This window comes from Meleagris gallopavo, chromosome 9, assembly GCF_000146605.3.
Source record: "Meleagris gallopavo isolate NT-WF06-2002-E0010 breed Aviagen turkey brand Nicholas breeding stock chromosome 9, Turkey_5.1, whole genome shotgun sequence".
NCBI classification, from domain to species: domain Eukaryota; kingdom Metazoa; phylum Chordata; class Aves; order Galliformes; family Phasianidae; genus Meleagris; species Meleagris gallopavo.
The window spans coordinates 9,314,233-9,328,007 of record NC_015019.2 but is presented as its reverse complement, the minus strand read 5'-3'; the positions used below and the strand labels follow the sequence as shown (position 1 = coordinate 9,328,007).

General features: G+C 41.0%; 1 protein-coding gene across 2 annotated transcripts; it reads left to right on the top strand.

Annotated features, from left to right (window-relative positions):
• The first annotated feature begins 14 nt into the window (after nt 1-14).
• On the top strand, nt 15-4,964 carry LOC104912180 (protein CXorf21 homolog). 2 transcript variants are annotated; one of them, XM_010715260.3, is made up of 3 exons: nt 15-328; nt 1,925-2,074; nt 3,270-4,964. In XM_010715260.3, the coding sequence occupies exon 3, from the start codon at nt 3,317-3,319 to the stop codon at nt 4,301-4,303; it is 987 nt and encodes a 328-aa protein (XP_010713562.1). In that variant the 5' UTR covers nt 15-328; nt 1,925-2,074; nt 3,270-3,316; the 3' UTR covers nt 4,304-4,964. The 2 variants fall into 2 exon arrangements, with proteins under 2 accessions (XP_010713562.1, XP_019473743.1); XM_019618198.2 differs by lacking the exons at nt 15-328; nt 1,925-2,074 and adding an exon at nt 2,261-2,987.
• The last annotated feature ends 8,811 nt before the right edge of the window (nt 4,965-13,775 follow it).

Genomic DNA, 13,775 nt, shown 5'->3' with positions numbered 1-13,775 from the left:
TTCCGCCTCTTTCAGGCTGCCGAGGCGGAGGGGAATGGCGGCGGTGCGGGTTGAGGGGTGCCGGTGTGGTCGGTTGGTTCTGGTCGTTACAGCTTTCAGTGCCGTCCTTCTTCACGCAGCGCCTCCGCGAGTTACAAAGCGACCCCCAGAGGCGCGTGCCCCGGGTTAAGGAGCTTCTGCCCCGAGTTCACCAGTGCACCGCAGCAGCGCCCCCTGGCTGCAGCGCGGCGACCGCGCAGGGGACAAAGCGGCACCCCAGGCGTGGCATCGCCGCTCTGCGTCCGGACTGGGAGGAGCAGTGCAGCCTGTCAGATCTTAATGCTTCCTAGTAAGAACAAAAAAAGCGTACTTAGCTGCTTGTTTGCAGCTGTGTGCTGTGAGAGGAGATGGAAGACGCGTGTAGCAGGAAGCAGGCAGGCAGGCAGGGCGGGCGGCAGCAGGGAGCTGAAGCGTGTGAACCGCGTTCAGGTGTACAGAGATGTGCAGAAAGGAGCTTGGAAATGGGCAGGCAGTGGGGCTGCTGGAATGAGGCACTGCTGGTTCCAAGGGAAATGAACGGTTGAAGTGGCTGTGCCTGGGGGAAAAAAAAAAAAAAGGAACAACTCCTACTTCATGTTTGTATGCACAGAAAGTGTATATTTTGACCTGAAATTAGGGACTTTGTTTACGTGCTGCTGTGGTTCTTGTTAATGCAGGCAGATTGCTCTGAAAGCAATGCCCTCTGTTTATTTCCATGGAAACTACAACAGATACAAAGAGCACAATAACACTGGTAGAGCAAATTCTTGGCTACAAAACGCTGTTTTTCAACACAGTCACCACCATCAACTGTGTATTTTCACCTGTAATGAACGAGAGCCTGCATGCCATGCTCATACAAATTGCACTGCTGTCACTGCTGCTGAAATGCAGCACCTGCTGCCTCACTGGGCCACATCCGCTGTTGGTATCCAGAAATGTTCATCGAGTGTCAATGAATGTCAGTAGGTGCCATTTTCTGCATGGAGGAATTAAATTCCACTCCTTTGCTTCAAATGCACTTCCATGTCAGACGCCATTCTGTCAGTCTGCCCCTCTGCTGCTGTCTGTCACACGGCAACAGAATCTCATGGGATATTGGAAGGAAGGTTCAGCTCCCACTGCCATCCCACCAGCATCTGCTTCTGACATTGTGGGCCAACATCAAAGCTTAGAAAGCATTACTTTCAGAGCAGCCCTTGTAATGTTGTAATTGTGTAATCTTATTTTTCCATGTGTGAATGAGACATCAAAATTTCATCTTCCTGTAATCATTGTAGTTCAGATTTAGCCTTGGGATTATGACACACTCATCTTGCTGACTCTGATTCTCCTGACTGCAATCTGCATTCAACTTCCAAAGCAACTTTTGTTCTGTCTTGTTCTTATTTTGTGTTTGCAAATACAAGATTTTTCTAATGTAAGGTGATCTGATGGGTAAAGATACAGATTTCCAGCCCCAGGGTAGAACTGAAATGAAGGATGACTTATTTTAATCACTCCTGACTAATTTAGCTAACTTCAGTTCTTTCTCTCCCCCTCTCCCTTACTTCGGTGTTTTGTTGAAGCTGCTTCACAAAGTTGTCAATTTCTTTCCACTAGGAAGAGTTCACAGGGCTATAAATTTAGCTGTTTGTTCCAAAAAAAGAAATGGTATAAATAACTAAGCTTACACAGAAGTGGTCCTTGGAATTCAGTTTCGGTTTTGAACAGCCTGATGAAATACAGACTGACCTTTTAGTAATCCTTGTTGATTTTAAGTGGCGCATTTTGGTACTTCCTATCTGGTCAGCATTGCACTTCAGTCAGAAACGGTTCATGTTTATAACGTCCTCTTTCAGATTTGCTGCCATTCTTTACTCAAAGACTGAACACTTTTTCCAGTGGGATTGCTTCTGTTTTATAGGAAAACAAAATGGGGAACTGAATCACATGTACTCCAGTTATTGCTCACACAGCAGTGAAGAAAAAGTATGGGAGACTGTTCCCTTAGAGCAGCTGTAGTTGGGACTTATTGGCTATGTAACGATCCAGCTTTCTAACTCTGCTGGAATTGGTAAGTCTGAGCTTGTTGTACTTTTATATTTTTATTCACCCCCCTCTGCCCTCTCCCCCCCCCCTTCCCCCACTATGGTTTGTTCTAGGCACTATTTATTTAAAAGAGAATGTAATTTTTCTACAGTGACCACATTTTAGCTTTTATATTAGCGCTGTAAGCATTTTCAAAGCAATACAGCAACATTTTCAACCGTTGATGTTCAACAAGCTTTAGATTGCTGAGTGTCTCTTGAAAACAATGCTTAGTTTCCCAAGTCCCTTAAAAGCTTAAGAAAATGTTGTCTTGTTTTTTGCATATGTGAATGATTCTGGAGATTAACTAAACAGTTCTGATTATGTAGCCAGGAGAAGGCAGGGTGTACTGACTGTTTTTGCTTTTGTCTCACTTGGAACCATTTCACAATTGCAGCACTAAGTTCAACTTTTGGTAAGGATCAATGCAATTTAAGCTAAAAAATCCCCACACAACACACTAGGGATTTGTGAGAGTGCTTTAAATATGCAGAATTAAGACATTTGAAGCACAGAGGAATTTTATTGTGTTTCCCATTCTTCTATTACGAAGTGGTTGCCATCTTTTCCTGAAAGAACTTAGGTCAGCTCTAAAGGCAGAGTTTGCCATCGATTTTAACACTAGGTGAATTGAAAAGCAATGATAAATAATCATAAAATGTATCAGATTTTTTCTGAGACCTAACAGCTAACTTGATTATTTCTGTGCATTTTGTAAATCTGTAAATTCAAAATCAACCTTTAAGTCCGACTTGGATTTTTATTTCCTTCCAGTGTCAGCTCTTGAGCTCATAGAAATTGTCTTGCAATGAAAAAAGTTGTAACTGATGATAATGATGTAGCCATCAAGTGAAACTGCTTTGCTGGTATTTATGTGAATCCTTACCCACTAACAACTCGTGAGTATCATCTCTCAGCTAGCCACAATGCAGAAGAGATACCTAGGTACAGAAGTGTGTTACTAGAGGTGAACAACCTAGCGAATGCCCTTCCTATATCTCCCCACCTGAGTATAGATTAGATCCTTACAAAAACAGTTTGCTTTTTATTAAAATAAATATTCTAGAGAAAAAGCAAAATCACAATCTGTCTTTATGAAATATACGTTGTTCGTTTTATACTGTAATTAATATTTTCCAAATGAGCTTAAAGCATTTTTCTCATCTTTCTTTCACTCATAGAACTACATGGAATTCTGGTGATTAGACTGTTACTCACACTTGTCATCATGTTGGCAGAAGGCATCTTAACTAGGCTCATATATAAAGATATCTGTCATCAAGATAAGCCTCACAAATCTCATGCAGCCAAAAAGGATAAAGAGGGAATCTGGAGAGAGAAACTTGTAGACAACCCAAAAATTAAAGGATCTGATGATGGACTTGGTCATCTGGACAAGATCTCTGCTGAAAGTAACAAAATGGAAATCAAGAATGGTCTTCAACAGAGATCCACAGCAGAGTTACCTGCAAAGAGTCAAACTACAGCGGTTAGGAGAACCGTATCACGAGCTTTGTGTGTCCCCAAAAGAGAACAAAGTAATGAACAGACAGATCTGTGTCGATCCTGGTCTTGCAACAGCATTTATCAAAACTACCCTGACTTACATATTGGGGGAGACCACGTGGGAGACCATACATGCGATTCAGGTTGTGTTTTGGACCATGTGTGTGATGACCTTTCTGACGGCCCCGTTATACTGTCTGTAGATATTCCTCTTGGTCAGTCTCCCCTGTGTGAGCATCCTGAAAAGCCAGGCGTAAATTTCCTGTCTGGAGATGAAGCTGGAGAAAGAAGCATGATGTTCTGTGAGGAGCCTCTTTCAAACTCTCTGCTCAACAACTATATGGAAGCAAAAGTGGCGGAGCTCTATAAGCAGCTTTTTGAAGAAATCTTGACCAGGTGTGGTTCTGTAAGAAACCTCCTCACTTGCAATTTAATAAGAAATAATGTGGATCAGATAAGCTTTCAGATATCCCAGGAGCAGAACATAGAAACAACAAAAGCCAGAGAAGTGCTCTTACAGTCTTTAGCTTTGTTTAGTTTGTGCAACACTACCAATAGAAGTAGCTCTGAGTTTAGTACTCCAAATCTGCAAATATCAAACCCAGCAGGTGAGAAAAAATGCTGCAGAACGTGGTTTGCATCGTGTCTGAACTGCTCAGCTGAAGAGATGAATACAGATTGTATATCAGTGTTTCATTCTAAGGACTAGATTGGAAAATGAAAGCATGTAGGCACCACAGACTTAATGCTTAAGCCATACTTTGTCTATGATCATCATTAGCAGAGTAAGTAAAGGTCACTGTCCTCTTTTTTCTCATGCAGAATTTGAAATGCATTCATCTCTAAAATTCTATTTGATTTCCCTCTAAAAATGTGTATGACCTCTTTGTAAGACTGTCTGTATGAGTAATGTACTCATGTTTCATTGGATTTACTCCTGCAAGAGTAATCAATCAAGGCAGAAGTGCTGGTAAAACTTTTAGCTGAGAGACTGATCCACTCACCTCTACGTAAGAGTCCTTGCTGGGCTTTGGATTGGGCTGTAGAGCTGAAGCTCAAATTCTGGATATTGAAGTACAAATTTTGTTCTGCAAAGCTTGATCACAGTGGCTGAGAAAAGATTTCTTTGGTTTGAAAATCTTGTCAGCAGATGGAGGTGCTCAGGACTGAATTATTTTGTGTCTGGAATCATACACAGGAAACGTATCAACATGAAACATCAATCAAGACACTCATTGCATATGTATGTTTATACTGCATAGATAGAGTATGTCACAATGAAAATCTAGGTGAGATAGCTGATCGAGAATTTAAAAACACTTTCTATAAAAATGTTTTTCTTTTAAATAAATTTTACTTCTTTTATGAAATTCTCTCAGCTTTCCTTCGGAGTATTTTATATTCAGTTTGTATTTTTGGTAAGTGTATTTCTTTGAAAATGAAGCTCGTGCAACCTCAGCAAGCTAACACTACTGTAACATTCCTAGAAATCTTCCTTCATCTTCATTTGGAAATTTAAATGTACTTTTTGATACGAAAATGTCATTACTTAGCATTCAAACCTATTTTCTTCTTCTTCTTCTTTTTTTTTTTTTTGTTTCGTTTCTTCCTGGCAAGCATTTCAACTGGAAATTAATCACTGTGTCACCATTATGAAATGGTATATTAATAAGACTAATAATTTATCTGCAGAAATTTTCTTCTAGTAAGGAAAGCTCTTCACGTGCACTATGATTTGATACACCTACGGTTGTGGGTTGGCAATCATGAAATCCAATTCCAAAATATACCAACAAACTATATTTATAGAACTACGAGCTTCCAAAACATCTGCTGATGTACTGATTAAGTCACTTCATCCGGGTCATGGTGGCACTCAGTGCATCCATATGGGATGAGTTACACAGCAGAGCTTCTCAGTGAAGCCATCAAACACCTGCTGTAAGCCAAAACCATCATTGTTTTTGAGGCATCTCTTAAACTCTGATGCAAAATATGCATTTTTTAAATCTCTGTCAACCCTTCAGGAGAATGTGAAAGATCTTGTGATCTCTAGGTAATAATACATCAAATGCAAACATATTTGTGTTTGTAAATCAAGGCCCTTGACATCTGATCATTCCTTTGAAGAGATCAAAGTTTGTTGTTGTTGTTTTTTTACCCAGCATCTTCAGTTCTTGGGCTTTTTTAAAATTGAGTGCTGGATTTTATAATGAAAACACCACTGAGCATGAAAGAATACCCCAGAACACTGAGAAGATCTGAATTCACAAGGGATTAACCTTGGGGCTCTTGAATTCAAGTAATTTAGCTTCATTAGTTGCTTTTTTTTTTTTCTTTGATAGAAACTGTGAGTTAGGGCTTAGAGTTAAAATTGTACCTGTTATGGCCTATACAGAGAAAGAAATTTGAAGGAGAAAAAAGTACACTGGACCCTTCATGAGCTCTAAGTCTACAATGATTGCACTTCCATGGCGTGGGGCTTTTTGTAGGGGTAGCAAGGAGACATCAGTGTGGGCACTCATTGTATGTGATGTCACACAGTCTGCTAAACGTAGCAGCATACATTATGGAAAGGGAACTACAGAACTTTCATGTATCCCAAGATTTTAACCCTTTCTAAAAGCTTTCCATCTCCTTTAGGATTGGTGGAAATTGAGTAAAGTGATTTTCTGTACATAAGAGCTAGCACACATTCAGATGAAGCACGTGGATTTAATAGGTTACGCACATTCAAATTTGAGACCAAACCTCAAAGCTCCAAAATGAAACCAGTCAAACAGCTGGCATACAAGGCTGCTCTGTCAGATCTTCTGAGTCAGCATCAAGCCAATTCAGAATCAGGGAGATTGAGGCTTTGTGAGATGTTTGGGGCTTGGAATTATAGAAACTCAGACAATTTGCCTCTCTTGAACTGCCTTGATCACTGGGCATTCGTTTTCCTAAGCTGCCTTTGAAAATAAATCCTATTTCTGTTCTTTGCGTCCAGTCTTGAATGCCTAACTTTCAGTCTTTTGTGTTATTTTTGCAGGCGGTCTTCAATGTGAGGTAGGTTTTTCCATGGTAGTGGTGGGTGTGGGGTGTAGGGTGGATATTTTGCATGTATAAAAGAGAATAGAGACTGATGTCATTTAGGGGCCAACAGGATTGAGAAGGATCTGCAATCTGGGTGACCCAAATAAGCACCCTTCTCTCTGGATGAAAATGACAAGCAAAGACAATCTCTACAGAGCATGTGACAAGTAATTAAATACAATTAAACTCATACATGAGAAGACCTGAAGTGAACCTCCCTTGCCTGATCAAAAATTCCCATTGACCTTAGTAGTGTGAGAAGTATAAGTCATAGTGAAGCTGGTTCCTGTTTCCTAACAGGATGATACAAAAGTCACTTGGCTTTTAGCATGCCTTGCCCTGATCCCACATGTCTCATTAATTGCCTTTGCAGCACTCACAAGCAAATCAGAAGTCCAGAGGAAGAGGCCAAAGGACTTCATTAAATTCTGGAGGAGTCCAGAATGGGCAGCACTGAAGTGTTCCTTGGTAGAGGTGCAGAGAAAAAGTTAACTGAAGGTGAGGTGAAAAAATTTCAGACGGGTTTGCAATTAACTGTTAAAAAAAGTGCTCTGTGGCATTTGTGCTGCCCTGGCTTTGTGCTGCCCTGGCTTCGTCTTTAATTCTCCCCGGGACATATTTATAGTTCAGTCCAACCTCCTGAAAGAAGTTAATTGCACAAGGATGTGTAGAAGTCAGAGTTTAAAGCTGAGGTCCGGGTCCTGGTGTTCTCTGTCCTTCCTCCCAGCCCCACGTAATGTGTTAGAGGAAAGCTGTGCTTCTTTCCTGCCAGCCTCAGGATGGGGACCCTGCACCTTCAGCTCAGTGCAGCTCCAACACCAACAGCAGCACGGCAAGAGCTGCAGTGCTGTGAGCTGCTGCCTCAGGACAGGCCTTGCTGGGCCCGCTCGTCTTGTCAGTGGAGTGGTGGAAGGCAATATGGAAATGGGTGTTCTGCATTTGGCAGAGTCCAGCCTTACCACGAAGCTCCATCAATCCCATACCATTTCAGGGCTGTTTTCAGAGCTCTTTTTTGAGTCACTTTTATGCGTGGACAATTTTAGCTATAATGTAAATGTTAGAATGAAAACACAACACAGCAAGCCACGTAATGAGAAAAGCTTGTTATCTCTAGCTTTTATTAGAATTACAGTCTTTACTATAAGCTGATGGAGGCAATGAGTTTGTCAGATAATTGTGGCAGCAGCTATACTGAACCAGCCCTGCTGTGGGTGCAGATGAAGCTGCTGTAAGGGAAATACATGACATTTTGCAGACATACTTTTGAGTTTTGTTTTTCAAACAGAAAAAATACAAGATGATTTGGTTTTTAGAATTTAAATAAACACAGAGGGTAGAGGATGGAAAAGCAAAATGTGTTTTCAGCTAATTTATGTAGCTACTCCTGTAGGAAACTTGCAGGTAAGTGTGCATTGCTAACGTACATTACATGGAGTAGGTTTTGTTATTGATGCTATACAATTCTGCCAATGGAAAAGTATTGTCTGTGTAGTTTTCCTGATATTTCTTACTCAGATTTAATAAAAAATGCAAATAGTGTCTCAGAATTTGACTTACTTAAGAAGAGATCCCTGTGCTTTTGCTGCAGAATATATTTTAGGAAAAAAATTGTGTAATTTCTAAAAAGATGAGACAAATACAAACTTGCAGTTCACTTAGATACCACCTTTAGTTCCATTTTATTTTAAGTGATATATTTTAATTCATGTCATGCTTCAATTTATTTATTTATTATTATTTTTTAAATAAAGATATTGAATCACATTGTAGATTTAAATGAGTAAATCTCCATCAGCTGTGCTGGAGCTCTGCCTGTTTTCACTAACAGGAAAATGGCTCCATGAACTCCAATTACACAGGAAAATCACTTACAAGGTGTGCTTTTCCAGACTGCTGGAGGACAGCAGATGGATTTCATTACCAATGAAAGCAGTGCCTTATTTTACAGGTCACACACATGGGGCCACATTCTGACTGGCAGCTCTGTTTACGTGTATGCCAGAAAATCTGAACTGGAAGGAGAAATTGTGGCAGGGAATTTGCAGCTTTCGTTTCCAGTTCTCATTCAGCATTCCTGTAGAGAAGTGTTCATTGAGTGCTACGACCCCGAACGTCTGTTTTTTTTATTTTGCACGTTGCTCCTGTTCTACCTACAAGCTTCTAAAATGTAGTTATTTGGTGTGATTCACTTTTTTTTTTTTAAATCAGAAGAACTCACTGCTGAATTCCTGCCATATCTCCATGGGTACCCTGTGGGGTACCACTCTGGTGAATGCTGCTGCCCTGGTGCATGCTGCCTGCGGGCCTTGTGGGGATGTTAGAGCATTTGGTATTGCCTTTTGGATCCCAGGAGCTCAGAGCCCTCCTTCCTAATGCCCTCCCACTGGCACGCTGTCCCACATATGGGCTGTAGGTGTTGCCCTACTTGTAAAAAACTCTGTCCTCTTTTGTCAACCGTGTACATCAGGATGGTATTTTATTTTCCCTCTGCTGGTCACACGATGCTCCAAGCATCAGCTTCGCTGTGAATGTGAGTCTTTTTCCACTGAAGTTCTTTGCTTTGCATTAATCACAGTGGCTGGAATTGACTCCCCAGGCCTTTGTATCAGGCTTTCTACAACATCTCGGGTTTTGCTGTACCCAGGTGTAGGGAACCCCATAAGAAGGGCTTTGCAATTCCAAAGGCACAATATAGAGCTGAGCGTTTTCTTTCACATAAATAATAACACCTTAAGTTATGGGAAATGGCTGCTTTACCGAAGCAAAACAAAGCTGGCTGTTCTCAGAGTGCTGAGGGCAGTTATGGTCTGTGTTGGTCTGTTGGCTCTGTGACTGGGTTGGTTGGGTTATACATGCAAATGCACTTTGTATCAGAGGACTTACAAGTAAACAGCTCCATACTTCTAAATACACCATGGAATGCTGCTGACATGTAAGTTCTGACTTATGTTTTAGGGGTCCTCAGAAAGATTCTTGTTTTGTGCAATAATATGATTTCTTAACACACTGTGCTGGTGGGGTTTTTTGTTCTTATTCCCCATCTGTACTGACAACATACTTCTGCTTTCCAATGCTGAATTTCTACTGCATGCTGTGCTGCTGACCAGATTCCTTCAATGCTCTTTCCATTGCTCAAACCTAAAAATGCTGTTTCTGTAGTTACGTACTACTTTAGGATGTGATGAAAGCTAACGCAGTCCTGAGCAGACTGAGGGTATCAGATGGAAGCTTTGATCTCATTATGTGTTCCAGGTCATTCAGCTTTGTCAGACTGTTCCTGTGGGTAAGCACAGTGTGCCACATTGCCCAGTGGGTGACTGATGAAGGTACTAAGATACCACTTCATAAGTAATATAAATACTGGATTTTATTTTATTTTTTTAAACATTTCCTTCTTGAACTTGCATGCATAAATGTAGAATAGCCAGTTACTGCTTGCCTGATGAGCAGTAAGGACCAAGGCTGCTGAGATTTGGGCTTGAGTTTTTTCTGAGGCTTTAGGGGAAGTGCTTTCTGTTTCACTGTATGCTTCCCTCACTGTCACTCATTGCTGCATTTGTTGACTGATCCTGACGTAGCTTTTCCTTGTCCAAAGACCCCAAATTCCATTTCATGTGGGAAGAGTGAGAAATCACAGGTGCCTGCTCACACCTTTTTGTGTATATGAGGTATGTATTACTGCTTTGTTTCAAATGAAGGAAATTTGTGAATTGGGAACATAACTGCAAACTGACTTCCAAACAAGTCCTGGCTTCAAGTCTTAAATAAACAGATTTTATTTGCTTTTATTCTCCTTTCCTTTTACTTGAATTAAAGAAAAATAACTTCACAGTTCTCGCTCTCTTTTCCAAGAAATGTTGCATATGCAAATGTTGTGCAAGAGAGGCTGTGGGCAGATGTGTCTGAATATCTGCACTGGTGGTGTGCTCAGAAAGGAACTGACACAGTGCCATTTCCCTTTTCTAACCACTCACCACTCGGCTACTGAGCATGAAATGTGGAGCACCGGTTGCAGCAACACAGCCGCACTAACCCAGCTCTCAGACAGACTTGCTGAATGTTTCTGGGTAACAAATATACCCCAGGAGGTAGCTATCTGCTTATGTTTATTCCCCAGGAAGAAACCCAGGGCTGCATTCAACCACTGCAGGACCTTAGAAGTGTGTGTCCCCAGCAGCATGGCTGGCAGCGAACCCACACATGTGTGCCGGTCCCCCTACCGGGCTGAAGTCTCAGGGTTAATTGTATCACTGGTAAATAGATGGATTTCTGGAGACACAGTGTGCTCCGCACCTCCAAAGTGATGAATTTCTGTAGTACTGTATAGTCTTGGAACTACTGTGTGTTCTTGGATCTACTAATTTACAGCGCCGAGCTTTAGTGCAAGTGATGCTGCATCTTGTTAGCTCCGATTGCTTCGTGTTCCTCTTTGGCTCTTGTTTTATTTTGTGATTGCAGAACTGTGATGATGGTGAACCATGACAGCAGTTATTTTCGGCATTTGGTTTATCTGGACTAGTGTATTTTCCTGGTGGGTGATCTGTGGTTTGGGAACAGACAGAGCTTAGTGAAGGGGCAGAACCCAGTGGGCTGGGAGGCTTTCTTCCATTTCCCACCCAGCTGCGTCTGCCACCCGACCCTGCAAAAAGGCTGAAATGGTGGCAGAGCAACACTAACAGTAAAGATATGGGCTTTTCCAGGTAGAGAGATGAAGAAAAATACTGAAGGCCATTTAGCTTACTAGTTGTTTAAGCAGTTGCTCAGAGTGCTCGAGCTCTCACTGACAAAAGCAGTATCCAAACAGAAGTTGGTGCCAAAATGATTAAAGTCTACTCCTCCTGTAGTTGCCCTGTAGGAATTCATTAATAGGGAAGCTGTTAAACTCGAGGTTGTGTTGCAGTCAGTGCGTAGCAGTGTTGCTTGGAGGGGTGTGTGACAGGTCAGGGTGTTTGCAGAATGGCAGATTCACCAACTTGATGTTAGGTGGATGTTCTTCCATGTGGGCTGCAAATCAATCTGTGGTGTCCCTGCCTGTAGAAGGCGGTTGGAACGAGATGATCTCAAAGGTGTCTCCCAGCCCAAACCATTCTAGTGAGCTTGGTATTCACCCAGCTCCCTGCAGCACGGAGTTGTTTCTCAGCACACTGATGCTTTGTGATATGCTGCAGCAAAAACCAGCATGGTATGAATTAAATGTTAAGGGGTTTTTATTTCTGCTTTCCAGAAAAGCTGGGAGTGTGATCCATCCCAGCAATAAGTGTGATGAGGGCTTGGTCTTAATTTTGGTTTTGATTAAGTCTTGCTAAACTCTGTGTCTGCTTGGTGAGCTTTCTGTGTTTGCTTGCAGGCTTGCATATGGATGAAAATATGTACTTTTCCACCCTGCTTCTTCAAGAAGATCAGTAGCTTATGCACAGCCTTCAGTAAACATTGAAATGTAACAAAACTGTAGGCAATGAGAAGTACAAAAAAAGATGGTGACTATTTGTGAAAACACGAGCAGGTTCCATTCTAATCGGGGAAAAAGATTTTGCTCATTCATAAACTGGAATGACCGTCTTCAAATTTTAGACAGTGTAAAAACAAATGGCTGTTATTCTGACATCAGCTGGAACAGGAGTGTTCACAGCAGCAGCACATAGCTCAAAAGGCAGAAGAGATGTAAGGGCTGAAGAAGTGAAGCACCAAAGCCCCACAGCTTACAGCAAAGCCTTGCTCTGAGATGTCCTGGGGTGAATTGTTGGCTAGAGAGACTACAAACGAGTAATAATCCCAAGCTTTTGAAAGAAGAAATGTATCTATGCAGATTAGCTGCCTTGTGTGGCAATCACAGGCTCACAGCGGTGGGAACTGCTGCAGTGCTTTTGCAGTGTTGGGCTGAACCCATCTGGTGGGTTTGCAGCTTGGCAAATCACTTACCACTGTAAGATCAGATTCTCTGTGCTTGGTGTATTTGGGGGGCTCAATCCAACATGGGATTTTCCTGTATTATCAGCTACAAGCTCTGAAATGTTGAGTACTTATAGTTAAGATTTACTTAAATACTCTACTGAAATGTCTCCTCAGTTGAGGCTCACATGGTACCACAGCTGAAACGTACATCACAAATTAGTTCTCCTCCATTCCTCAAAGGTACAAGGATATTCTAAGTTTTCTTATAAATTTCAGTAATAGATACACGAATTTCAGGAGGTGATGGAAATTGAGATTTAGTTTAGTGTACTTATTTTCTCATTAAGTGATGCATGCATCAGTAGCTTAAAAAAAAAGGCATAAGTATAATTAGAAATAATAACAAGACAGAAAGGTAAAGTAAAAAAAAAAATCACATATTTCACTTTTAAAGTAAGGAAAAGAAAAATATTTTGTTGCCATTGGTTAAGTAGTATAATAGTAGCATTTAAAGCAATACTTCTAACAAAATACTTTTGTTCTGGAGTCCTGAATTCTCATCACTGTTACTGTATTACACAATATCTTCTTATGACCTTATCTCTTTCACCAGGGACCAGTCAATAAAGTTATAGAGATCAAAATCTAGCCCTGAAACCTAAAAAAGGGGAAAGTACATTATGCTATAAACAAAAAACACCCCAAACTCTATGTCAGTAAACATATGATCAGATGGTATTCACATTAAAAAGTGGTTCAATAATATCAATAACCATTACAAGAGGGACAAGTATTGTGTCATCATAGCACTCGGGAAAAACATTTTGCCATTTAGTTATGAATAAACCAGAAACAGAATGTAATGAAACATAATACGTAAAGTCAAGGGAAATAACAAGATGATTTAATTGGAACTTAAGAGTGAAACAATTGAAAATATAAAAATGAAGGAAGGTCCTTCCTTAAAAGTAATGAGGGATCTGATTCCTCATTCCTTTCCCCATCCCTGCCTCAGTGGAATGGGATGATTGAGAACAGAGGAAGAAAATCTTGTGGGAATTCTGTACTCCAAGTGTCTGTCCTGCAATTCTGTTAGCTTCTTGAATCTGGTACCACTTTCCTTTGTATATTTAAAAAACTTGGTTTGCTAAGATGGCTCTAATGGGAGATTGGTTTCTTTGCTTAAAAGTCAGCAAGTGTGCTAATGACTTAAT